Here is a 27,928-nt window from a genome sequence, read left to right as displayed (position 1 = left end):
ACCCAGAGCAACTTAACAAGACCTTCCTGCTAAGCTAAATAAAATAAATTGGATAAAATAAAAAGAGTTGGGAATGTACCTCTTGGTAGAGAGCCCCTGGGTTCAATCCCTAGTACCACCAAAAAAAAAAAAAAAAAAAGCGAAAACAGTCAGTATGTTTTTATCTTCATGCTGAAAAATGGTAATTTCTGGACAAAGTTGCTCAATGACTAACAGTGATGTAAAAAAAGTCACCTACTAATATAAATATCATATCTAAAATAATGAGAGGAAGGACTATTCCAAGATATGTACATAGAACATACACATAGAATATGTACATAGAACAAGGACCAACATTAAAAGCAAAACAAAAACTCTGCCTATAAATGAAGGCCAGATATCATACATTAAAAAATGTAGTGGAAGTACTTTTTTTATTGTTTTGGAGACTAGCAAGGCATAATCAATCAACAAGCACAGAAAGAATGTGCCTTTCACAGTATGTGCTATGATCTAGTTTCTTGCAGTAACAGTTTATCAGAGGAACATAATGCTACTTAAAAATCAGTCAAATTCTTCCACCGCCTTAGGGAATCAATCTGTCTACTTATTTAAAGGTAAAAGAAAACCTTGGTAAGGCAATCACAAATGTAGGTATCTTAGTAAGCAACACGCATTCCGAATATAATTGTCCTACCTTTTCTTCCTCATGGAGGAAAAATGGATAAACATTTTCAACCTTTAATAAATAATTCATAAAGGTCTGACAAGTTTCATAATCTCAGGCATTCACGTGCATTTACAAAACTGGAGTGATAATATTATTTGTGTTACAGAGGATACTTAGGGCTCACTAACGATAAGTTCTAGACGATGACACACATTTTAAGTCATTCACATGAATCGAAAAATATTCACTTTGTTCCCTTAAAAATGACTTTTAATTGAAGAAGTCAGAGGATGGGATTAAATAAAATGACCCGAGAGTAATTCTTTGCGCTCCAAGTTATAATAAACAAAGTTCCTGAAATTGTCTTTCCTTCGTTTTCTGTTTTGACATACACATTCCTATTCTATAAATCCACGGCCATCGCTCCCACCGCTTCCAACTACGAACAGTGACCTAACATTAGAGCGTAAGGCAGAGATTCCCATGATTTCAAGTTATACCCAAGGATCCGGGCCCTCTGCGGTCCAAAGAACTGCGGTAGCTCTTTCAAGGTAACTTTCCTTCAGAACCACCTTTCACTTTCCGCCCCTCCGAAGCGAGTTGGGGGTGGGGTGGGAGGGGACAGTGGCCTCGAGGCCGCCAGCAAGGCAGGCTCTTCCCAGCCAGACCTGCACGTCCGAGGCCGAACGTGCCTGGGGCTCTTCCTGCAGCACCCGGTGCGGCCAACCCTCGCTTCCTCAGGGCAGGGCTCAGCTCAGGTCAAAGCGACCAGCCAAGTCAGGCCCGGACCCGGCCGGCTCAGCCCGCCCGTCCGCAGCAGCCCCTGGACCCCCGCCAGCGGGGATGGGCGTGGGCCCCTGCGGCCACCGCCCCGGCCGAGCGGACTCCGGAGGAGAGAGTGAGCCCCACCCGCTAAGGCAGCCCCGGACTTACCTGCAGGGGAGAGCGGGGCTCCTGGACAGCAGCCACGGGCCCGAGGGCAGGAGCCGAGGCGGCCGGAGCACGTCCCAGGGGCCCCGAGTGTCCCAGGTGGCGCAGGGCGGGGAGAGAGGCCGGTGGGCTGCCGCGGGCCGGCGCGGCCCGTTGCAGGGGTCGCGGGGACCTGGCTCTCCCCTTAGCACCAGGCCGCCGCCGCCGCCGCCATTTTGCCTTCGACTCCGTGTCGCCGCGGCCGCACTCCGCTGCGATTTACCGGATGTGCGCATTTCCCGGCGTCGCTTGCGCGGGGGCCGAGGACTGGGGGCTTCTGGCTGCCCGGCCGCGGGGAGCGAGCGCGACTCCTGCGGCCTCCCTGCTCGGGCCGGTGGCCCGCCGCCCAGCGCGTGGGTGAGCGTCGCCCCACTACGCTCCGCCTGCCGCGCCCGCGGAACCCGCTCGCGAGCGCGGCGGAAGACTCCCCGCCCGAGCTTGCTCGGCGTACGCAGTCGCTCCTTCAGCCAAGCGAACTTTGCATCCGGACGGCGAGAAGGGAGCCGCGTCCCCTGGAGCTCAATTCTCGGGAAGCGGCCGGGAGTGGCGCTCTGAAACCTCGCTGTGGACATCAGGATTCGAGATCTGAGGGCTTAAATAAATCCGATTCTTGTCTAGCACTCATTTCCTTCTCTGTGAGCTTCGAGCACGAGTGTTTTCTGAACCAGCCAGACAATGTCGCCAACCATGACCCACCGGTGAGCAGAGTTCAGGTGTGTCCGCCTCATCCTAGAAGAGGAGGTCGTTATTGCCACAGTTGGAATAACGGGGGCGGTGTGAGAAGAGGGTTCTATTTCTTGTTAAACTGAATTGTAAGCCTGGGATGGAGTCATTTAGTTTGTGTTGTTGGAAGATACTGCCCGTCCTTTGCAACGAAGAGCATCTTTGCCAATTTTGCTTCTTGAAAATAGATACTATTAGTACTTTCAGATATCTCCTTTTGACATATTTATACTAGACTAACTATAAAAATTAAAGGCTACTTTTTATCAAGTTAAATTAATTTCTGGCTACTGTATCCCTAAATTCAAAAGTGAAAGCCTCTGTTAAAAAGATTCCACTTAAGCTGGGCGCAATGGCCCACACTTGTAATCCCAGTGGCTCCAGAGGCTGAGGCAGGAGAATCACCAGTTCAAAGCCAGCCTCAGCAAAAGTGAGGCGCTAACTAACTCACTGAGACCCTGTCTGTAAATAAAAATACAGAATAGGGCTGGGGATGTGGCCCAGTGACTGTGTGCCCCTGAGTTCAATCCCTGGTACCACCCCCATCCCCCTCCAAAAAGAAAAATTCCACTTCAGGCAGAACAAACCTGTAATCCCTGGGAGGCTGAGTCCTGAAGGTCATAAATTCAAGGCCAGCCTGGACAATTTTGTGAGACCTGTCTCAAAATTTGAAAAAAACAAAAGTTGCGGATGTAAGGCCCTGGTTTCAATTGCCAGTATGGCAAGCAAGAAATAAATAAAACATTTCAGCTAGGAGTTCACCTTGTAAGTTCCTGGTTCAGTCTCTGGCACAAAAAAAAAAAAAAAAACAAATTTAAAAGTTCCCATACAATCACAGAGTTTGTAGGATGTAGCGGATATGGCTCCAGGAGTGTCATTAAGAAGGTTTCTTCAACTGGAGGACTAAGTAACCTGTAGTGTCACACTTGGCCCTAAAATTCTATGCTGTATGTAAGGGCTTACTTGCTCTGTTCAGAGGTTATTTAACTGGAAGGACACCAGAATCTTGTCACTGTTACCAACCCAACTTAAGCTCTCAAGCTCTGTAAACCTAAAGGAAAATATCTCTATAAACCATTGTCTTTGGGGAAATTCCTAGATAATTCAAGGAGCTCAGTAAATTGTTCAACACAGGTCTGGGAGGCTTGTATTTGTAAGGGGTGAGAAGAATGAGGAAAGAAGAAATGATCAGGAAAGGGGTTGCAGTTATAGCTCAGTCACTGGGTAGAGTACTTGCCTACTATGTGGGAGGCACTGGGTTCGATCCTCAGCACCACCATAAAAATAAATAAATAAAACATAGATATGTCCATCTAATTTTTTTTTTTAAATGATCAGGAAAGAACAGACAAAATGCAAAGTTGTTGGGACTGTGGGTGCTGATGGTGATTAAAGGCCAGGGAAAGACTGGATGTTTGAAAATGGCGTTGCATTTAAAGGTTTTTTATTATCATGATGAAAAAAACCTTAATCCAGCCTTTGATGTGTCAGAGGAATAGGGACTACATTTCATGCATGGGTAATAGACAGTAGGGAGGTACAAAAGAAGTACATATGGAATTAGTCTAGAAATCAGTATGGCCTTGAGAACATAGGACCTCCCAGAAATTAATATAATCTTGGGAGAAGACTAGCACAGCTCACACAGAAGGAATGGAGAGTTATGCTCTACCTCCTTGAGGGCAGAAAATTTCAATAAATTACTTGGATTTCTGCTCTGACTTTACTTTGCCACTCCCCCCACTATTCGTATATTTATATCATTATGGAACCCGGATATTTTATACTTCAGTTATTTTTTGCTCGAATCATTCCTGTTTTGCCCATTAGTGGCTTTCATTTGGCTTCTGTATCTTTGTCATACACCACTACAAGATATTCCAAGCTATCTCATATATCAGTCCCATCCTGGAATCATCACTTCTCTGATGAGCCCTGGTTCTTTTTATTGGAGAATGGATTTTAAAATCAAATCTGGGTTCTAGTGGGCTGACTGCTATTGGGTATCATTGCTTCTAGGATTTCTCTAAGAGACTTTTTTGGTTGTTGTTTAGTTATTGAGGTGCTGGAGCTTAATCTCAGACTTTGTGTTGACAAGAGATTTAAATTTAATTTATCCTACGTAAGGGTTTGTCTTGTTGAAAACTGTTATTTTATAGTCTAGTATTAATTACAATTTAGCCTCATAAATCCATGACCTATACAAAAATTAACTTTGAGAGTAAATGCATTTTAGGGAGGAGCGTGGTACCAGGGATTGAACCCAGAGGTGCTTAACCACTGAGCTACATCCTCAGCTGGCTTTTTATTTTGAGATGGTCTTGCTAAATTGCTGAAGCTGGCTTTGAACTAGAGTTCCTCCGAATTTAGCCTCCAGAGCCACTGGGATTACATGTGTGCTCTGTGGTGCCCAGCTGAGTTAATGCATTTCTGATGGCTTTGAGTTGTGCTGGTCTATCACCTATTGTCTGCCAAAGTTGTCATGACAGTTTGAAATTGAGCACAAATTTGTTTTTGTTTTTCTTTCAGTACTGGGGATTAAACCCAGTGTCTCTCACATACTAGGTAAGTACTCTACCACTGAATTACATCGCTAGCCCTCAACATTATTTTTTTTGAACTTTTTTTAATAGTTGTAGATGAACAGCATGCCTTTATTTTATTTATTTGTGTATGTGGTGCTAAGGATCGAACCCAGTGCCTCACACATGCTAGGCAAGTGCTCTGTCACTGAGCTCCAGCCCTGAACATTAATTTTTTATTATTGTTTTTTAACCTAATCATCTATCTATAGTTTTTCTACTTCCCCATAGCCTGAGTGGTTCCCTGCCCTCTCTCTTTTTTTTTTTTTTTTTTTCTTTTTTGGTACTGGGGATTTAACCCAGGGGCAATGAGCCATATCCTCATCCCTATTTTATATTTTATTTAGAGACAGGGTCTCTCAGAGTTGCAGATTGCTTTGCCATAGCAAATGTTACTAGAAATTGTTCCAATGCTGAGGACTTTTAGAAACCAGCTTTCAGTTGTTAAACATTGCCAATTCACATTAATGGTGGTTCAGGATACCAATTAAAAAGAGATCAAGGAATTGCGTACCATATTTTGGTTCTCAGGTTTCATATCTGTAAAACATGAGCACTATTACTGCTTTAGACCTTCTGTTAGCATGGGCTAGATACCATATTCATACCATAAGCTTAAATGAAGGCTCACTTGGTATGTTTCCTATCTAAGATTCTGGAATGGATTATTGAAAGGATGTTTCCACCATACAATGAAATAGAAGTATTATTCACAAATGTCAAGGAATTTTTCATTTATTCCCAACTTTTGATAGGATATTGCAGTTATTTTCTCAAAATAGCCTTATGAAAAAGATAAATGGAAAGACATGTCAATAAATTAGGTTTGTCCATAAATATTTTAATACTCGTAACCAAATACCAAAGGTTTATGTGTCACTGATAATTGAATCATGCAAAGGGCCCAAGAAATTTGGTTCATTTAGCATGTATCTCCTAACCAACAGGATGAAAGTGTGGCAACTCTAAATGTAGCTTCTTTAGAAGAGGCAAAGGAGATTGTTCTTTCTTATGCTGAAATGAAATTTGTCTTAGAACAATAATAGGTATATAATAAGGATCAGAAACCATCTGCATTAACCCAAAAATATGGAAAATGTGCTTAGAAGTTCATATGTGAAAACTTAGGGATTTAAGTTCAACTACGCAGCAATCTAATTTTACAAAAGTTAAAATAAGCTGATACAGTGTTCCAAAAGAATACTGTACCCAGAACAAGAATGGCAAGGTTTCTGTCATACTCTCAGCAAGGCAGACACCTCATAGAAAAGTGTTTGTTTTGTGAAGTCACACTTAAAACAGGGAGTTAGGCAAACAAGTTATTTCTTAAAGGGAAAACAAGATTGTGAGTTCAGTTTAATTATACTGATTCACTGCTTACTATGGATCATACTGTTAAATATGCTAATGCAACAGAAGATATATATCCCCTGTTCTTGTTGTGGCCCAGTAGGGGGAAGACAGTCTGCTTAAATTATGCACAATGGGTTTTTGAAGCAGAGAACAATTTAGCTCAAATTGTCAGAAGTCAATGAAGGCTTTCTGGAGGAAATGACACTTAAAGGATATCCTAAAGAAGTCCTAAAGTAGATTGAATCCAAGAAAAATTGGGAAGGGAACCCTGCCCACAAGGAACCACTAAAAGGATAAATTAGAAAGGTTCCTCCTGAAGAAGCTACAATACATAGTTTTGAATATCTGAATATTTGAGAATTAAGTGATTTTTCTATGGCTCTTGAGATAAGATTAAAGGAAGTAAATTTCAGTTCAGAATATAAAAACTCATTTTATTTAGTGAAAACCCACATTGATGCATCCCAACATAATGAAAATTCAAATATAACAAAATTGGCAGTTGGCTTGTTTCATAAAAGAATCACAATATCATTAACCCACAACCATTCTACCATTTTACAGGATTGTTTTGGATCTTACCCATAAACTGAAACTCTGTCTCAATGCTGCATCAATTAGAGCTGTCCAAATGAGAAGCTGCACAGTGAAACTTTTTTGTACTGGGCAAAAAAAGACGCCTGTGATCCCAGCGTGCACTGTAGGGATTTTTACCACTAAGCTAATCCCCAGCTTTTAAAATTTTTTTATTTTCAGACAGTCTCGTAAATTGTTGAGGCTGGTCTCCAACTTGCAGTTCTTCTGCCACAGCTTCCCAATGGCTGGGAATTACAATCATAAGCTACTGTGTTCATCTTGGGATGTTTTTAAGTATAAACTGGACAATAATTTGTTGCACATGCTACAGAGGGATGATCACAATTAGATTGGAAATGGCCTCCAAGGTACCTTTCATCTGATATCCTGTAGCCTTCAAAAGAAAATGTGATTAATTTCATAAATAAATTGGTAAATTACCATATTATACTAAATAAAGCTTTTGTTTCTTATTAATTGGCAGAACTTGGCGGGCATGGTGGTATGCATCCATAATCGCAGTTACTTAGGAGGCTGAGGTAGATACATACAAAAAGTAACAAAGAAAAATAAAAAATAAGGGGTGTGAATTTAAAGTAATTTGAGACATGTAATAGTCTAGCCTTTATCTGTTGATAAATCAACTATAAAAATGTTCATAAGACAATCTGGGAAATTAAAACCCTGCTTAAATATTTAACAGTATTAAAGAATAATTTATTAGAGGAATGATAATGGTATTGTGCTTATTTTTTTAAAAGGAGGGTTTTCGTTCTTAGGACACACACAGTAAATTATCAATGACACATTATCTGGAATTTGCTTTAAAATGGTCAAGCTGGATGCAGCAGTACATGCCTGTAATCCCAGCATGCACTGGAGGGCTAAGACAGGAGGATCCAAGTTCAAAGCCAGCCTTAGCAACAGCCAGGCACAAAATAGGGCTGGAGACATAGTTCAGTGGTCCAGTGCCCCTGAGTTCAATCCTTGGTACCTCCCCCCAAAAAATTAAAATAAAATGATCCAGAGCAGAGGTGGGGTGGTGGGGAATGAATGACATCAGAAATGAAAATTGGGTGTTTCCTGATAAACCTGGGCTCATTAAATGATCTTATTTTTATGCTTAAAATGTGTAAAAAAATATATCAGGGGGCTAGATGGGGAATTTACTGTGCTTAGTGTGCATAAAGCCCTAGGTTCAATCCTTAAGACTGCCCCCCAACCAATTTTTTTTCAGATGTATGTGTGTGTGGTACATTCAACATGGGTGCTTTTCCACTGAGCTACATCCCCAGTTTATTTTTTATTTTGAGACAGTCTTGCTAAGTTACACAGGCTGGCCTCAAACTTGGTACCCTACTACCTCAGTTTCTGGTAGCTGGGATTACAGGCGTCACTAAATAAATTCAAAAAGTGATAATTACACATAAAACATGAAACCTCAAAATAGAAGGAAATATAGGTAAACATTTATATAAACTTAGGATAGGGATAGCATGATGCAAAGGTCATAAAGTATAAAGAAATCAACTGAGTTGACCATATACAAAAATGCCTAATTCTATAAAAAGCCCCATGAATAAAGCCAAAGCTAAATTAAAAGCTGCCTGTGTCATAGGACCACAGGCAAAAAAATTCTTCATATATAAAAAGTTAAAAATTAATAAGAAGATGCTAAATTGCCTCCAAAAATAAAAATGGCTAAGAATACAAACAAGTAAAAGAAATATAAATTAAATATAGTATAATCATAAACAGTGAAAGATGTGAACATGGAATGTAATATGCCATTAAGTAAAATATACTATTATACATTTATACTTTAGAATATTTAGTAGTTCAAAATGATGATAATGTGTTTACTGCCAGAAAATGTGCATCCACAAAGATAACATGTATATTTTCATTTTTATAAAAAATTTATGGGGCTACAGGTACAGCTCAATGGTAGAGTGCCCAGCATGCACAATCCCTGGGTTCAGTCCCCAGCAACACCCACTGATCCACAGAAAATAATAATAAAAATATTTGAACACAACTATAAATTTGTCGTTTTTGCTCTACTCACTTTTTCCTGAAAAAACTTATTAAAATTAATAAGAAAATGTTATAAGAATAAAAATTATAGGAACTCACTGGTGGTTTAATGTTAAATCCTACACCACTAAAAATGTACAGTTGCAGTGATGTGGCTCAAGCGGTAGCACGCTCACCTGGCATGCGTGCGGCCCGGTTTTGATCCTCAGCACCACATACAAACAAACATGTTGTGTCCGCCATAGTTTACTGATATGACCCCTGTAAATATCACATTTTTCAATAATAAAGTTTTGCACAGAAGTTGTAATTCAAAGGGCTAACTATATATTTAACTTGAAATATTGTAATCCCAGTATTTTCATGAAAACAGTTGTCTGGTGACATATATTGCTTCTGCATCAGTTCCACAAACAAGACAAGGACCTAAAACATCCAAACTGTTCACAGACAGAGTCCTGCTGGGAAGCAAGCTTGTGATTTCTATACGGTCTTTCGCAGGATCAGTGCTGAGCCAGGAACTTATAAGAGATTGGTGAATGTTAGCTTGGTTACTAATGCTATGAGTCAAAAAAGTACCGGTTCTTCCTCCTGAAAGAAAAAGGGGGAAAAACTTTCAAAACTTCAAGACTAATTTTATGTTAGTATACATCTAAATCTCTACTGATATTTCAGAAAGACAATGAGTCCAACTTGTATTAATTCTCAGAATGACAGGCAGATAATTCCATGATCACATGTTGTCATTTTTTACCAAAGACTTATTCAGTATTATTAAATACTCAAATTTCCAAGGGAAAATATGGATACCTAACTTTAAAAAGTCATCATGTAAAGCAGATAGTTTATTTTCTGTTTGTTTTTTAATGGGAAGCAACAAAGACTTGAGGATAAGTAGAATAAATATATAAATACATATAAATAAATAACAACATAAATAAAAGCTCTTGGATAACAATAAATAAAATGTTCACAAAAATTTTGTTTGTTTTGTGCATATTTCTAAGTAAATATTTCCAAATGTATTTTTAAATGTTTCTATGATTCTAAGTATAATCAATTCGTTTTAGATCTTTTATTCTTACCCTTTTAAGATAAAGGAAACTTTGGAAAGAAAACTAAAAGGCAAACTTTAGAACATGACTAGATTATAAACATTCTTACCAGTGCTATGCACTTAATATAGAACTAAATGAGGCAAAGACAGAATATCAGCTATTATTTGCAATTTTCATTCTTTTCAACTTTCTTTCAGATCATAAAAGGGAAAATTTCATATACCATTCCATCAACATAGGTGAGTATCTACTATGTGTCAGGCTCTATGCTAAGGGTTGGTAATGTAAGACAAAATCCTGAATCCTTAAATATTAGTAGGTTTAGGGGCTGGGTATGTATCTTAGAGGCAAAGCTCTTGAAGAGCACATGCCAGGCTCTGGGTTGGATCTCCAGCATCACAACTAATAATAATAATTTTAAAATTAATTTAAAATTAATCTATTAATTTTAAATCAAATATACAATATTAAACCTTGTGGTCCCTTAAAGTCCAGCTCAACTTTCTTCTCTGAGAAATCTTTGAAGAAGCTCTAAATTCATGTTTCTTTCTTCCATCCCAGAACCCTCAGCACTGTGTTTAACATTACTATCTTGTTAGTTCCTTTTGCCATGATTTAACTTTCCATGCCCCTTCTCGATAACTAAATCCAAGACTTTCTCAAGAGGAGGTTGCATATTTTATGTTTGTTTTACCTTTTCACAGTATCTAGTATCATGCCTTGCAATAGTAGAAAACAAAACATAATAAATAATTTTACTTCCAATCTAACCAAAGTTTCTAAAAAAGTAAGATTTCAAATATAACACAGTGGAAGTAGAGAAGGGAAATAAAATACAAGTACTTAACACATGCTTAGATAAAACTATTAAGTTTCTCCATAAATGAAGTTAGAAATTAGCACAGACATGCATACATATTACATACATTCCATACCTGTCCAGAATTTTTTGTGGGGAAGGTGCTGAGCAACTGAACCTAGGGGCTTGCCTATGTTAAATATAGGATCTACCAGTGAGTTACATCACCAGTCCCCTTATTCAGAATTTTTCTGGTGAAGTTTCAGAATTTTTTTCCATCATTTTACTGTTTATCTTGTTTTGTGCTCCCAAATATTACATTGCTTTTGAATACGGTTCAAATTAATATACAAGTTAAATATCCTTATCTTCAATGCTTGGCTATAAAACGTTTAGGATTTTGAATATTTTTAAAATTTTGGAATGTAATGAGCTATCTTAAGGTTAACACCCAAGCCTAAACATGAAATTAATTTATGTTTCATATAAACCCCATTCATATAACCTGAAGGGAATTTTATAAAATACTTTAAATGGGCCTGCATTTTTGGTACTGGGGATTGAATCCCAGAGAACTTAACCACTAAGCCACATCCTCAGCCCTTTTTATTTTTTCAGACAACTTTCTAAGTTGCTTAGGGCCTTCCTAAATTGCTGAGGCTGGCCTCAAACTTGTAATCCTCCGGCCTCAGGTTCCCAAATCACTGGGATTACAGACATGTGGCACCACACCCAGCTGTGCCAACATTTTTTCTTTTTAAATCTTAATGGTAGGGGGATTAAATCCAGGGGTGTTTTACCACTGAGCTTCATTCCCAGTCCTTTTTATCTTTTGAGACAGGGTCTTGCTAAATTGCTCAGGCTAGTGTCCAACTTGTGATCCTCCTGCCTCAGACTCCTGAGGAGCTGAGATTATAGGGATGCATCACCTCACCTGACTAGTGTACCTGCATTTTGACTGTGACCCATCACATGAAGTTAAAGTGTGGAATTTTTCATCTGTGACATCATATTGATCCTCAAAAACATTTCAGATTTGGGCAGAAATGGTGGCATATGCCTATAACCCCATGTAATCCCAGCTACCAGAGAACCTGAGGCAGGAGGATCACAAATTTGAGGCCAGTCTCAGCAACGTGGCAAGATATTCAGCAACATAGGGAGACCCTGTGTCAAAAAGGACTGGGGATGTAGCTCAGTGGTATAGCAACTCTGGGTTTAAGCCCCATGTCAGGGAAAAACAAATTTCAGATTTTGGAGCATTTCAGATTTTAGGATTAGTGATGTTCACAATTTGAATTATTCACAACCACTGTGACAAGACTCCTTTCTTGCTTCCACTTTTCTGCTTCCATTCCTTCCTGCTGTCTTTGTTTCCACCATCCTCACCCCTCTTACATCGTCTATATTCTGTAGCACCAGTGATTCTTGGAAACCTCAGTCTTTCCACAACCAATCCTTACTACCTACAATTCCGACTGTCCTAGTAGTTGAATGGCAGCCACATCTGCCTTGCTGTGCTCTGCCTCTCAAGTCCTCTGCCTGGAATGCATTCATGTAATTCACACCTTCACTTCTCAGAGGTGACTGCTCAAATGTTATTTCTGTCAGGTGGGATCTCCTACTACTCTAGAGTCGTTCCCCTCATTCTTCCTTTATCCTTTTATCAGTACATTCGGTCCAGCTACTTTCTTGTTTGCTTTCAGTCCCTTTTGCTATGCTCTACTATGTATTGCAAACTCCATTTTCCAGGCTCCCTTGCCATCTGCTTTCCAGATGGACCCTACCACGGGAGGCACTATGTGGGTGACTGAAAGGCGTAGGAGGAGAGAAGCAGCTCCCTTCCTGCTCCAGGATTTTGGCAACAGCAGCACTGGCAGCAGTTCCAGGCTGGGTTGAGGTGGCATTTTTTCCTGTTAATCCAGAATCAACTTTAACAGCATTTCCAACACTGTAGCACCAAAGGTATTAATGATTTCTGCTTTCTGGTTATCACCTTTTCTGTTTGCACTACCAACACTCCTTGAATTCCCTTTTGTTTTTCCAGTCCTTCTAACACATGTGAAACTAACTCTTTCTATATTCTGGGTAATTTGGATTTTTCTGATTGGGCTGTTATTGATATATATATATATATATTTTTTTTTTTTTTTTTTTTTTTTTTTTTGAGGGGTTGCAGTACTGGGGATTGAAACCAGGGGTGCTTTATCACTGAGCCATATCCTTAGTGCTTTTTATTTTTCATTTTAAGATACGGTCTTGCTAAGTTGCTGAGGCTGGCCTCAAGCTTGTGATCCTCCTACTTTAGCTTTCTGACGCACTGAAATTATAGGTATGCACATCCTGCTAGGCTATACTTTTTAAAAACTGTCAGCTAAATTTTGCTCTGCATGTATAGAAACATTTTTTTCCTGCTCACTATTGTAGGCCCTAACACATTTAGAGGATAGGCATTCAGTAAAGGTTTCTGAATGAATAAACAAATGAACTTTGGAACCATAGGTAAATCCCTCAAAGCTTGGAAAAGGCAACACAAACAAATAAAAAACCTAGAATACAATTGCATAGTTCTTGGCTGAGCTTTACTCACTACTGATTTTAATCAGGAGACAGGTCTTTTTGAGCTAAGAAGAAACAATTTCTTTTTTCTTTTTTTTGTAGTGCTGGGGATTGAACCCAGGGCTTTGTCATGTGAGGCAAGCACTCTACCAATTGAGCTATATCCCTCAGTCCAGAAACAAATTTCTTAATACATAAAAGATCTATTTTCTTCTTGCATGTACCTTTCCTTGCCAATATGATTATAAAAGAGCTGCCTATCCTACGCGTGAGGGCCCAGTTACAGTCACTCACAAAGAATCTTGGTTGAAGATTCAGTGAAGTGAGCCAGCTAAGCATTTTTAGTCATCAGGAGTATGGTAATAAGTCACTGACAGTCAGATTTCAGCCCTATGATATTCAAATTTACCCTAAAACAAGAAAATGAAAACATTTTTGTGAGAGACCAACATTGCACGTGACAAGTCTCACTCCTTGGCTGGGTGCTGAGGCACTCAGTCACAGAAATGTGGCAGAGCTTTCCCCACCCTTCTTGGGTTCGAGGGTTGGTGTCTCATGCATGGGTGTGTCTTGCTACAGCCCCATGAGTGAAGCTATGCTCACCTGTTCCTTTGTAATATAACCCCTTGCACTGTTTAGGATAGAATCTTCCATGGAAGTGCCTTGTGTATGTCCCCTTCTCTTACTGTATGTCCCCTTGGGTGTGGCCTACCCAGATGTCAATCAATCTGCTGACAGTGGACACCACAAAGATAGACTCAGCCCTCTGAAACCTGACCCTTTGCCTCATTTGAATAGCTTTCCTCAATAAAAGGGGTCAGCGTGCACTCTCTCCTTTTCTGCGGACCCTTAAAGTCCGAGGAGCCGTCAGAGCGACCCCAAAGAAAAAGGTATTTGTATCTCTTGTGTGGTTATTTTGCACAGCCCAGTAGCCCAGTTCAACTGCAGTAACCCCTGAGCCTTTTAGTCGAGAGAACAGAAACCCGGCACATTTTGTCATTCATTAATGTTAAAAATATGAGAACATCGGGCTGGAGTTGTGGCTCAGTGGTAGAGTGCTCGCCTAGCACAGGCAAGGCCCTGGGTTTGATCCTCAGCAACACATAAAAATAAAGATATTAAAAAAATATTTTTGAGAATGTTCAATCTAGTATTTAAAGGTATACAATAACCAAGAATTTTCATTAACATGTTTTGCCTGAAGCTGGGGTTGTAGCTTAGTGGTTGAATGCTTACTAAGCACAAGTGAGGCACTGGGTTAGATCCTTAGCACCACATAAAAATAAATAAATAAAGGTATTGTGTCCATTTACAACTAAAAGTAATATTTTACCTTAGCAGTAAAAAAGCTTAGAAATAACATTGCCAAATATATCCTTAAAATTAAAGAAATTTTCACATAAGAAGAAGGCGTTTTTACCTTGGTGAAAGAGTGAGGACTTTTCAGGCACATCTGTGGAGGCATCCCAATGCCATAAGGATCCATCTTCAGAACAAGTAAATAGATGATCTGGATTGGATGGGTGAAAATGAACTTCCCACACTAAAAGATAAAAACCAAGAAGTTTATTCCTCTGCAGATTGCCTGAACAAAACATTAAAACCCTATCTCCGTCTTCTATCAAGCTTTATTACACACCTACAAAACCTCAAGTATGTAGTCTCAAATCAAAGTCTTCAAAATTAAAAAGAAAACTCCCTAAGGTTGAAATATGTACCAAGGAAAATGAAGTCAAGAAATAACCTTGTGGACTGGGCCAGAAAATGAATAAAAATCCTCACTAAATCATTTAACCTATTATACTTTTTTATGGAAAAGAATAACAGTGGGTGGGCTGGGGATATAACTCAGTTGGTAGAGTGCTTGCTTTGCATGCATAAGGCACTGAGTTCAATCCTCAACACCACATAAAAATAAATAAAGGTTTATTAAAAAAAAAAAAAAAAAAAAAAAAAGAACAGTGGTGGGGGTAGGGGCAAAAAAGAGTGTGGACCTGAGTTAGAATGCTAGTCTACCATGCCCAAGGCCCTGGATTCAATCCCAATAAATTCAATCTCAAAACAGATTATCGAGTTGGGTTTGTAGCCCAGTTGGTAGAGAGAGCACTTGCCTCAAATGTATGAGGCACTGCATTTGATCCTCAGCACCACATAAAAATAAATAGAATTGTGTCCATCTACAACTAAAAAAAAAAAAAAAAAAAAAGATTTCCTTTCAAAAGATGGTACTTTAAATGATTATGAGTCATGTTAAGTAAGTATAATAATATGAAATGCAGGGCTGGGGTTATGGCTCAGCGGTACAGTGCTTGGCTAGCACATGTCAGGCCCTGGGTTCAATCCTCAGCACCATATGAAAATAAAAGTATTGTGTTCAACTACAACTAAAAATTAAATATTAAAAAAATAATAATATGAAATGCAGCCAGGTGTGATGGCACATGCCTATAATCCCAGTGGCTCCAGAGTCTTAAGGCAGGAGGATCACAAGTTCAAAAGGTGACTTAGCAATTTAGTGAGGCCCTAAGAACTTAGTGAAATCCTGTCTCAAAAGAAAAAGGGGTAGGGGGAGTGGGGTGTACAGGGATGTCACTCAGTGGTTAGGGTGCCCCTGGGTTCAATCCCTGTTTCCAAAAAACCCAAACAAACAACAACAAAAGTACAAACATAGGAAATACATTAAGAATGTCCACGGAGGTCTAGGGATATAGCTTAGTTGGTAGAGTGCTTGTCTTGCATACACAAGGCCCTAGGTTCAATCCCCAGCACCACAAAAAAATAAAATAAATAATGACTATGGAAAATACTGAAAATACTAATTAAAAAAATGGTAAATTCTCTTATTTTTTTTCCTGTTCTTAATAGATGGTTACATTACTGGAACGACTGAGAGAAGACCATAAAAGAAAGATAAATGCAAATGAATTTCTAAGACGCAGAATTCAATATTGGCTCAAGTCAAGATTCGGGATACTTCTGGTCTACATCACAGAAATAGCAACTAGCTCCTAGCACACCAAAACTGGGAAATGTTCCAAAAGTTGGATCCAGTTTCAGATGGAGGAATTTTAAGAACCCATATTGGGAGTGCCACCCCACCCTTCACCCCAGCTCTAAACTTTAAGGGAACTTTGTGTACACAGACACCTGGGAGGCAATGAATAGCCCTGATTCCCCAGAAAGCTACATACAGCATGCAGGCAAAACTGTGAACAATGGTTCTGAATCTGAGCTAGGTCACTTTGAAGAATCAGTATAGGAAGTATTTGAATTATAACATGAAAAGAATGACACAGGTTTGTGAAGTGGCAACTAACCTTCATTCTGACAGTTATATACTGTCACAAAAAAGAGGGAGGGAGGGAGGGAGAAAGAGAGAGAGAGAGAGAGGGAGGGAAGGAGGGAAGGAGAGAGAGAAGAATGTATTCCAGAGGTGTTCCCATAAAGTACATTCACACTCTTTCATTAAAACAAAGTGGGGGAAAAAAAAACTAAACTGACAAAAAAAAAAAGTGAAACACAATACCCTGTGTAGAGCCATGAGCAGATTGCCCAAATCTATACTTTTTATGCATTTATTTTCAAATTAGAAAACAACCTCCTATAAAACATTTCATTTCATTACTAGTTAGGAGGTAGGATAAATTCAAAGCAAAACATTAAAAGCCACTGCAGTTGTGTATACATTGCTTAACTAGGCTGCCAATTAAAGAGGGCTTGAAAGTAGAGAAAAAAGGGTCAGGGGATATACCTCAGTGCTGGAGTGCTCTTGCCTAGCATGTGTGAGGCCCAAGGTTTGATGCCCAGCATCACAAAAGCAAAAAAAAAAAAAGCCAGGCTTGGTGGCACAATCCTGTAACCCCACTGACCTGGGAGACTGAGGCAGGAAGATCACAAGTTCAAAACCAGGTTCAGCAACTTGGCGAGGTCCTAAACAACTAGGGAGACCCTACCTCAAAATAAAAATAAATAGGGCTGGGGAGGTATCTCAATGCTTAAATGTCCCTGGACTCAATTCTTGGTACCAAAAAAATAGATAAATAATTTCTTTTTTTTAAAAAGGGAGATCAATCTGAAAGCTTGTGAGTCTTCCACCAGGTTAGCCCAAATCAGAATGTCTAAGGACATATCTTATTCCTCTTTTATCCTTTTCTATCCTTTTATTTGCTGGATATTTTTCTTTTTTTATGAGGGAGAGGGAGATATCAGGGATTGAACACATAGGGACTTTACCACGAAGCCACATCTGCAGCCATTTTTTGTGTATTATTTAGAGACAGGGTCTTGCTGAATTGCTTAGGGACTCACTAAGTTGCTAAGCTGGCTCTGAACTTGCGATCCTCCTGCCTTAGCCTCCCAAGCTGCTGGGATTACAGGTATGCACCACAACACCTGGCTATTTGATTCTTGAACATAAAGTCATTTGTCTTTCCAAGGTAATAATGTGACTACTTTTTTTTTTTGTACTGGGAATTGAATCTAGGGGTGATTTACCACTACACTACATCCTGAGAACTTTAATTTTTTGAGACAGGGTCTCACTAAGTTGCTTAGGGTCTTGCTAAATTGCTGAGGCTGACCTCAAACTTGCAAATCTTCCTGCGTTAGCTTCCTGAGTCCCTGGAATTACAGATGTGCAGCACTGTTCCTGGCAATAATGTGAAACTTATTTAAACAGAGAAGTTGCAATATTAGCTTTCTTGTATCTTTATTCAAGCAGAATCTAATAGAAACTTTTTGAACCAGAATTTCTAAATATAATCTATTTTAGTATGACAACAGCTATGTATTGTTCTTATTTTAAAAAAAAGATGCAATGATAAATTGAGAAGCACAAAAGATTAGTACATATGAAAAACAACAGTCTCTATTTGATTAGGAAAAAAGGCATTCTTACACACTTAATGACAATATAACCTATTTTTATGTAGGTTTGACAACATGCATTATAGCTTTAAAATTATGCAAAAGTTTTAGCCAATCAATTCTACCTTTAAAAAATTATCCTAAGCGGGGTAAGGGTTGTGGCTCAGAGGTAAAGTGCTCACCTAGCAAGTGTGAGGCACTGGGTTTGATCCTCAGCACCACATAAAAATAAAAAAGATACTGTGTCTACCTGTAATTGAAAAATAAATGTTAAAAAAAATTATCCTAAGAAACTAAATGCATATGCTGGGGTTGTGGCTCAGCGGTTGGGCACTGGCCTTGCATGCCTGAGGCACTGCATTGGAATCTCAGCACCATATAAAAAACATAAATGGATAAAATAAAGATATTATGTCCATCTACAACTAAAAAATAAATTAAAAAAAAAAGAAAGAAAAAGAAATGCATAGGGCTGGGGCTGTAGCTCAGTGGGAAAGTGCTTGCCTCGCATGTGTAAGGCACTGGGTGAATCCTCAGCACCACATAAAAATAAATATACTGTGTGTTCATCTACAACTAAATATTAAAAAAAGAAAGAAATGCATAGATAAATACCTCAAGATATGTCCTATGGTTTTGGAGCTTAAATATGCCTCGGGCTGGGGTTGAGGCTCAATGGTAGAGTCCTTACCTACCACTATGTATAAGGCCTCAGGTCCAATCCCCAGTAATCCCCACCAACATTCACATAGCTTACATGTCAAAATATAAAGGTATTAAAGTTTTACAATTCAGACATTAAAACCTATGACATAAAATGATCTATGTGTACCATTATGCCAAGGTGCTTATGTCATATAACTCATATAATAAAAACTTTCGATATCTCCATAATACTTACTTTCTGCCTCATGAGCCTTCAGTAGAGATACAGGCATAGTACCTTGTCTAACATCCCAAATACTCAGCATTCCATCCTGGCCACCAGTAGCTACAACATGCTGCTGGTTGGGATGTCTGTCAACACAGTGAAGTGGCACTCGATCACCAGTCCTTTTGTGGGAAATACAAATATATCAAATACACGGTAAAGTACAATTCTGTGTAACCCAAGAAACATTTTATTCTAATAACTACAATACTATGATAGTTATGTGGCTTAATGATGCCAAGCTGGGTAAGGTGGTGCATACTTCTAATCCCAGAGACTTGGGAGGCTGACGTAGGCAATCTTGACATAGGGAATCACAAGTTTGATGCCAGCCTCAGCAATTTATTGAGATCCTGACTCAAAATTAAAAGGTAAAAATGGCAGGGCATGTGGCTCAGTGGTAAAACACCCCTGGGTTCAATCCCACTGCTAAGACTGGGGATACAGCTAGTGGTAGAGTACTTGCCTAGCATACATAGACCCTAAGTTCAACCCCTAGTACCACAAAACCAAAAAATAATAATGCCAAAAAAGTAAAGAGATTAAATGTATTTATAAATATTTTAAAAAGCTCATTTTTACATTTATATGTAATTATAAAATATGTAATTTTACCTTTCCATTTACAATTATAGGCCAAAAGTATTCATTCTCTCTTCAATGTGGAAATGGAGAAACAAGATAATCTGATGGTAAAATGGACAAAACCCATTTCCATTTTTTAGGGTTTTAAGAAAATATCAACTATACTCAAATATTCCTTATTCCTATTTTATTTAATGCTTATTTTACATAACTTTTATTCAGTCTGACACACTCCATTTTCTTAAGAGAAGTGAATGTTCACACCTAGAAATGGGAATTTCTGCTCAGAAAAATGTTTTGGATTATATTTTCCACCCATAACATCTAGAGTGTATTTTATCCTTTATTGATAAAATCATTTGTTAAACAGAAATAAGTTCTCCATTAAATAATAAAAACTTCAAAAAGATGAAGGCTCTGAATCAATACAGCAAATATTTACTAAATAAAGCATGAGAGCATCAAGTCCACCACATAATTCTTTCTTTGTCACATTTAATTAGGAATCACTACCTTAAATGCAACGGAGAACACCACACTAAGTGAATTAAGGCAGACTCAGAAAATAAAGGGTTGAATATTTTCTCTCATATGTGGAAGCTAGATCAAAGTAAGGGGACAAAAGGGGGAATGGCTCAGATACAAGGATTCAGGAAAGATCAATGGTTTAGAAGGAGATGGGGGAAGGAAGAGGAACAGAAAAGGGGAGGAAACATGGAGTTAACGGGACAAAACTATACAATGTGAATATATAAATAAACCACAATGAATTTCACCTCTATGTATATCTATAAAGCACCAATTAAAAATAAATAGAAAGGGAAGAGGATGTAGCTTAGTGGTAGTGCTCCCTTGGGTTCAATCCTAGTACTGAAGGAAAAAAAGGGTTTTAAAGACAGCTGTCATAACCAATTGAACAAATTGATTTTGCATTGCATTACTGAAATAACAAATCAAAACTTACAATGATAATATCTGAGAAGGTTCATTTCCTTGTTGTCTGAAGTCCCATATTTTTAACTGTCCAATTGAATTTACTGTAAGTATCTCAGGAGTTCGAAGGAAGGTTACAGCATGGAGTGTACTGCTATCTGCATTGTCTACAAATTTATAAAATGGCAGTGTATTTAATAGATCCCTTTTTTCATGAAAATCTTAAATTGCATTGCATCTATTTATCAAAATATTACAAATGAAGTTTCCAATCAGTCACAATTTGACTTCTACAGAAAAATGCACAGTAGCGTATGCATTCAGGCAAATTCTCCTCAGAGAGAAAAATATCATGCATGGGACATCTGAATTGTTTTCTAAATGGAGAGCTGAGTTTTCAGGTACTCCTTTTTCTATTTCCCCTCAAGACTGTTACCCTGAAGATAGTGATAATGAAAGCTCAACCTTAGGCTGACTTCCCCATAGCCATGGAAGTGACTTCTCCAGTTGTCAAGGCAGTGCATGCACATTGGGGTTACCCTCACCTTTTTTCTTTAAGTTGTAACAAAACATCAACTTATGTTCTTTAATTTTACCATTCCTTTAAATAAAAAAATCTGGTACCAACCCCCCACCTCAAAAAAAATTGTTACCATGAATTTCTGAGATAAATGTTCAAGCTCCTCTATATTCAGTCTTATTTCCCACTAGTCCTTGATGCAAAGTTCTATGGGTCCAAAACCCACTGATCCGACAGAGCTACTCTGACCTTGTATTATACTGCTGACACATCTCAAATCTATTCACCCTCATCAGCTTCCTCTTTCGCCACGAAGTCCTTCCTTGTTGTTATAAAGGTCCTTTTCTTAAGTGTCCTGGAGGGTTTAGAATTTATAGAACATAACAACGTATACTTTCTTTGAGTCTTATTTTGTGCCATTCCTTCACACTGCCATCAGGCAACAGTCCTTAACTAGCAGCAAACGATATAACTCAAAACTAAAAATCATAATAAACAACACAGAAAACTGATTCCTGGCTCAATCCCTAGAGATTCTGATCCAAAAGATCTAGGGCAATGGACTATTAGAAATCTCAGCAGACAAGTCTGTGTGAGGCATAGTTTAGAAATGCTACACTAGACTAATCCTTCTAAGCATGACACAGAGAATATCGCTCCATTGCTCAAAAACTTACAATGGCACCTTAATTTTTCACCACCAAAATGGTTCTGCATTCAAGATTCTTTGCAAACTGGTCCCAATTTACCTTTTGGATTTCATCTTTCATCTTTCCTATAAAATACTAATGTCAGGACAAACATTTTTTTTTTTTTTGTCATTTCCTGTATAGCTTCACCCTGTCTCCATGCTGTTGCCAATGTCTGGTATTGTCATTTTTAGTATTATCATCTACAACCTAGATTAAGTTGTCATCTCCTTCCTGATTCTTTATCTAATAAAGAATCCCTTCTAGCTGGTCCCTCAAAATAACAAAAGAATCCATCTCTTTCTCCTCTGTAGTCAGTCACTCATTCTGTCCTCATGGATATGCTGCCCTTGACCAAGGGATTCTGCCTTGTTTGTTTTTAATACTCCTCAAACACTTCACCCTGTATTTACTCTGCATTTTTAGTGTTCAATTACTATATGATGGAAAAAATAAATATGATGATTTTTCTTACCTATTGTTCTTACAGCTTCCTTGTGATCAACCCTGAAGAGATTTATTCGACCATCCTCTCCAACTGTGACAATTTCTGGGTTGTCACACACAATGCCTGTACATGGGGCACTGCTATAAGAAGGACTGCCAGGCCCCGTGTGATAGTGGGCTGCTGTCCACTGCTGGTTGACTGACAGAGTCTAAGTATTAGAAATGAGGATACTTTTTAATCAAAGACCAAGCATTTTTCCTCAAGAGTATTTTAAAATTCTATCTTGATCTTTCTAGAAAAAGAATAACTCTTTCTTTCATTTGTACTTCAGATTAGTAATGTCTAAAAACTACTAGAAGCTCTGTACACAATGAATTAGACTCACAAAAAATGTTGTCCAATAATGTAAAATATTCATCTTAAAGCAAAGTAATCATTTTTAGATATCAAGCAGTTCAATGTTCAAAAGCAGCTATTTAAATTCTTCTTTTTTCCCTTGGTATTGAGTACTAAACTCAGGATCTTACACAGGGTAGATAAGCACTTTGAGTCAGGGTGTTACTAAGTTGTCCACGAAGTTACATTCTGAGATCTTTTTGTTTTTTACTTTGAGACAGGATCTTGCTAAGTTTCCTGAGTCACTGGGATTATAGGCATATAACACTGTGCCCTGTTTACTCTTTAAATTCTTTTGGGAATGATCTTCTAATTAAGAGCCCCTGAATTTTATTCTTAAATAAATCTCTTCAACTTTAAAAAAATGACTTCATTAAGAAATACTGGGGCTGGGGTTGTGGCTCAGTGGTAGAGTGGTTGCCTCACACATGTGAGGCCCTAGGTTCAATCCTCAGCACCACATAAAAATGAATAAACAAAGATACTGCATCCCTCTATAACTAAAAAATATTAAAAAAAAAAAAAAAAAAGAAACACTTAACAGGAATGTGCTACTGCTTCTGGCTGCTACTATTCATTCTTTGTGAAAATACTTTTACTCATATAGCAGTTTTGACTCCATTAAAAAATACTTAACTGGGTCTTACATTTACTACTTCATTGCCAAGGGTGGTCTCCAACTCCTGGGCTCAATAGATCCTCCCACCTCAGTCTCACTACACCCAGCTCCCTTCACGTTTTAACAATGTTTTATTTCTGTCATTATTAAACTCAATCTTGTTTAAGCCTTCTTAAAAATAACTAAAATACAAACTTTTTTTTTTTTTTCAAATAAAAGTTCTTTACCTGGTTATTTGGATGATGGAGAAAAACGGTTACACATCCTGTTGATGAAGCAGCTACAATTCTTTCCTGGTCAAAAAACTAAACAAAAAGTTCAGGCTTGTTATAAATCCAGAAACAGTAGTAGGGAGAAAGCCTATTATTCAACTCAATTAGTAACAGACTCTACCATAAGCAAAGAGCCTATGAATTCTAAGCAAATGAAATATGTTAATAAATCTAAAAGTCAATACTACTATATATGTAAAAATATTTTCACAAAGAATAAATAATAATAGCCAGAAGCAGTAGCACATGCCTGTAATCCCAGTGACTGGAAAGGCTGAGGCAGAAGGATCTTGAGTTCAAGGCCAGTCTCAGCAATGTAGTGAGACACTGCCTCAAAACAAAAAATAATTAAACAAAACAAAACAAAAAAGCTGGGGATGTCACTCAGTGATAAAGCACCCCTGGGTTCAATCCTCACTACAAAAAAAGAGTAAGTAATAATTTTTGCTAAGCTCACTCACCTAAAATATATGTAATTTTGGACCACAACAATGCAACTTTAGAAAAGTATCATTCCTAAGGTTAGTACTGTTTCTATAGAGTAAATAAAAGAAATGAAGTAATGAAGACCCGGATTTGAAAACTCTCTCTCTTTTTTCTTTTTTTTGAGACAGTGTCTCTGTATTGCCAGACTGATCTCAACCTTCTGGGCTCAAGCACTCCTCCTGCTTCAGCCTTCCAAGTAGCTGGGATTCAAACATCTACCACCACATCCAACTTTGAAAACTTAATTTCAAACCCCAATTACTATGGGTTTTGAAATGCTTTTTAGGGAACTCAAGTTCACAGGTTAGGGATGTGGCTCAGTGGTAGAGCTCTTGTCTGACATGCAGGAGGCCCTGATTTTGATGCCCAGCAAACACACACACACACAGAGAGAGAGAGAGAGAATTTAAGTTCTCTAAGTTTTCCTAACACTTAAAAACAGGAGTACTGCCAGGTGCAGTGGTGCATGCCTGTAATCCCAGTGGCAACTCTGGAGGCTGAGACAGGAGGATACAGAGTTCAAAGCCAGCTTCAGCAAAAGTGAAGCACTAAGCAAATCACTGAGATCCTGTCTCTAAATAAAATAAAAAATAGGACTGGGGATGTGGCTCAGTGGTTCAGTGACCCTGAGGTCAATCCCCTATATCCGTGCCAAAAAACAAACAAACAAAAAACACAGGAGTACTAATAATTCAAAAGTCAGGGCTGGGGATGTGGCTCAAGCGGTAGTGCGCTCGCCTGGCATGCGTGCAGCCTGGGTTGGATCCTCAGCACCACATACAAACAAAGATGTGGTGTCCGCTAAAAACTTAAAAATAAATATTAAAAATTTAAAAAAAAATAATAATAATTCAAAAGTCAATTCCATATGAACGTCCCTGCACATTATTTGCCACATAATATATGCCTCAAAGATTTTAGTCTCAGCTTTTATATTGATAAAGAGAAATAACAAGCTGGGCATGGTGACACAGACCTGCAATCCCAATTGCTTGGGACACTAAGGCAGGGGGATATTACTTATGTATTGTTTGGCGATATCTACTGTCCAACAGTCCAGGAACCTGTGCTTTTGGTTCCTTCTGTGCTATTGGTAATGTCTGTAATAGCCTTCCATCCCTCTCTACTTCTCAGAGAGAGCCAGCCTCAGTAAATTTGTGAGGACTTAGGCAACTAGGCATGACCCTCCCTGTCTCTAAATAAAATACTAAAAAAAGGGGGATGTGGCTTAGTGGTAAAGCACCCCTGGGTTCCATCCCTGGTACCAAAAAAAAAAAAAAAAAAAAAAAGGCAAAGAAAAAAAGCATAAATAACAATACCTGAGGGAAGGGGATCATAGCTAACTGGTAGAGCACTTGCCTAACATGTGCAAGAGCCTAGGTTCAATCCCAAGCACCTCACTGCAACAAACACACAAAACATAAAAACCAATGCTTGATTTGTGGAAATGCAATGAAAATTATGTTAACTTATATAAAGCTCCAAAACATTCCTTGGTGCATAGATTAATTTTTAAAAACTAGGATTAAATCTACAATCTCTTTCCCAGTTCTGATCCTGCCACCAAGTGGCTAAATGTGCTGACAAATCATATTTACCAGGAGTGTGACTAGACAAAATTTTAAGATCCCCTGCATCTCTAGATGTATTATTTTCAGTTTTTAAAGTTACCTTTTGGGTACAATACAGATTTACCTGTAAATCCATGACATCACCATGGTGTTTGATATCACACAATAATTGATGGTCTCCTTCAAATCCTCCATCAGAGTCCAAATTCCCAAAATCTCCAATAGACCACAATGAAACATAATTTTCCTGCAAAGATAGCGTAAACGTCAACTAGAGGAAAGTAAAATCCGTATTACTTTCAGCCAATCTTGATTCAGAAGCACCTCACACGAATGGTATGGTAAGAATTTAAAAACACAAGGAGATACGAAGCTCAACCATTAATGGCTCTGAACTACAGGCAACAGAACCGCGACGAGGGTTCAGGGGACAGAGAAGGGCCAGAGGACCTAGAAGGCAAGAGGAGCTAGAAGGTCAGAGTTCGCGCTCGGCCAGCCCAGGACACCCAAGAGGAAAAGGGAGAAGGTACGGGCTCCGCTTCCCAGGAACAGCGGTACCTCATTGTCCCAAGAGCCGGTAGCGAAAGTCTCTGCGGTCTGCAGGCTTCCCGGAGGCACTGGTCGCCAGCGGGTTTTGCTGATTTTCTGAGACACAAACTTGGCATAAATTTCCTCCATGCTGAAGGCGACCACGGCAAACAAGGCAAGAAGCACAACGCGCGCCTTTCAGCCCCGCCTCTTCCGCGGAGCCTGATTGGATGAGATCTCAGAGCGAGACGGTGGCTGCAGAGAGCCAATTTTTGCCGGAAGCTTCTGTGAGCGTAGCCAGCATCTGAACTGAAGGAACCCTTCACAGAAGTGGCTTTAAACAAAGGTGAACGGACTTACGCCCTGGTGCAGTAAGACCAGCACAAAATCTGCAAAATCAATATAGGAACACTGAGACAATGTATTTGTGCAATAATTGCAAAGTATGTAACAAAGAGCTAAAATAAAAACAATGCAGAGAAATCACCTTGTATCACAACTAAGCATTCAGTTGCACATCGCTGCATATAGAAAACAATTCAAAATCCTTAAGTTCTCATAGAAGTACCTCGACTAACACTTAATCGTATTATCCTAAGCCTCTTCCTCTTTTTCTCCCAGATTCTTTTGCTTCAAAATTAATACACATACTGTCAGAGCCTAGAGTTGGAATTCTGAAGACACTAATTTTAGTTTGACACTCGTTTCCTTCCTGCCTAACTTTGGTCAATTTACTTATGTATTGTTTGGCGATATCTACTGTCCAACAGTCCAGGAACCTGTGCTTTTGATTCCTTCCGTGCTATTGGTAATGCCTGTAATAGCCTTCCATCCCTCTCTACTTCTCAGAATCCTGCCCATTCTGCAAGGATAGGTTCCTTCCTATTCCTTTTTCATGATGATACCAGCCCATGATGATATAAATAAACACAGTGCTTGCATTTGCTATCTAGACCACTAATGGCACTTATATTCTGCCCTGTTAGATTTCTTTTCATGTAGACCCCACCCCCAGCCCAACCAGAACGTAAATCCTACTGACTTAGTCATGTTATTTTTGCACTAAGGATTGAACCTAAAGGCACTTTAGTCCTGAACTACATTCCTGGCCTTTTTTTTTTTTTTTTTTTAAGGTAGAGTCTTGCTAAGTTGCTTAGGGCCTTGCTAAGTTGCTGAGGTTGGCCTTGAATTTTCAATTCTTTTGCCTCAGCTTCCTGAGTCACTGGGATGGCCTGAGCCACCATACCCAGAGACTTTTTCATATTTCAAATTTTCTTATACTATACATACTTATAACTGCATGTTGATTGCTTCCCCACCTTCACCCTGCTCCCAACTTGTTTGCATTACTGGGGATTGAATCTAGGAATCATCTACCACCAAACTACATCTCTACCCTTTTTTTTTTTTTTTTTTTTTTTTTTTTTTTGAGACAAGGTACTGCCTCAGCCTCCCAACATCTGGAATGAGAGACAAGCATCACTACACCCAGATCTTGGTTTTATTTTATTTATTCATTTATTTACTTTGGTACCAGGGATTGAACCCAGGAGCACTTGACCACTGAACCACATCCCCACCCCCCTTTTAAAATTTTGAGACACAGTCTCATCGAGTTGCTTAGAGCATTGCTAAATTGCTGCGGCTGGCTTTGAACTTGAGATCCTCCTGCCTCAGCCACCTGAATTGCTGGGATTATGGGTGTGAGCCCCGACACCCAGCCTTGATTTTGATATTGGTAGTGTATGGAAGCACTGCATGTAAATGTATTCCATC

At 38.9% G+C, this 27,928-nt stretch overlaps 2 protein-coding genes and 1 long non-coding RNA gene across 6 annotated transcripts in view; 1 reads left to right on the top strand and 2 right to left on the bottom strand.

The window, feature by feature from the left end:
• Lats1 (large tumor suppressor kinase 1) overlaps positions 1-1,814 on the bottom strand; it is a 60,074-nt gene extending 58,260 nt beyond the window's left edge. For both annotated transcript variants that reach the window (XM_076858144.1, XM_076858146.1), the window contains exon 1: positions 1,586-1,814. The gene's annotated coding sequence lies outside the window, so the exon portion shown is untranslated. The remainder of the gene's footprint in view (positions 1-1,585) is intronic.
• Positions 1,801-16,657, top strand: LOC143401115 (uncharacterized). Of its 3 annotated transcripts, none has more exons than XR_013091611.1 (5): positions 1,801-2,334; positions 4,874-4,909; positions 10,148-10,189; positions 12,502-12,714; positions 16,174-16,657. It is a non-coding gene; the product is annotated as an uncharacterized LOC143401115 (long non-coding RNA). The 3 variants fall into 3 exon arrangements; XR_013091610.1 differs by having other exon boundaries at positions 1,802-2,334; positions 12,526-12,714; XR_013091612.1 differs by lacking the exon at positions 12,502-12,714 and having other exon boundaries at positions 1,804-2,334.
• Positions 6,717-26,342, bottom strand: Nup43 (nucleoporin 43). The gene is made up of 8 exons (XM_076858148.2): positions 26,183-26,342; positions 25,749-25,871; positions 23,523-23,600; positions 22,308-22,488; positions 20,655-20,790; positions 19,076-19,227; positions 14,729-14,851; positions 6,717-9,483 (listed from the first exon to the last, which is right to left on the bottom strand). Exons 1-8 carry the CDS (start codon positions 26,300-26,302, stop codon positions 9,254-9,256), a joined length of 1,143 nt encoding a protein of 380 aa, XP_076714263.1. The 5' UTR covers positions 26,303-26,342; the 3' UTR covers positions 6,717-9,253.
• Positions 26,343-27,928: the final 1,586 nt, after the last annotated feature.

The sequence above is a fragment of the Callospermophilus lateralis genome, chromosome 6 (genome assembly GCF_048772815.1).
Source record: "Callospermophilus lateralis isolate mCalLat2 chromosome 6, mCalLat2.hap1, whole genome shotgun sequence".
NCBI lineage: Eukaryota > Metazoa > Chordata > Mammalia > Rodentia > Sciuridae > Callospermophilus > Callospermophilus lateralis.
The sequence above is the reverse complement of the archived record's forward strand: the minus strand, read 5'-3'. Positions and strand labels throughout refer to the sequence as shown.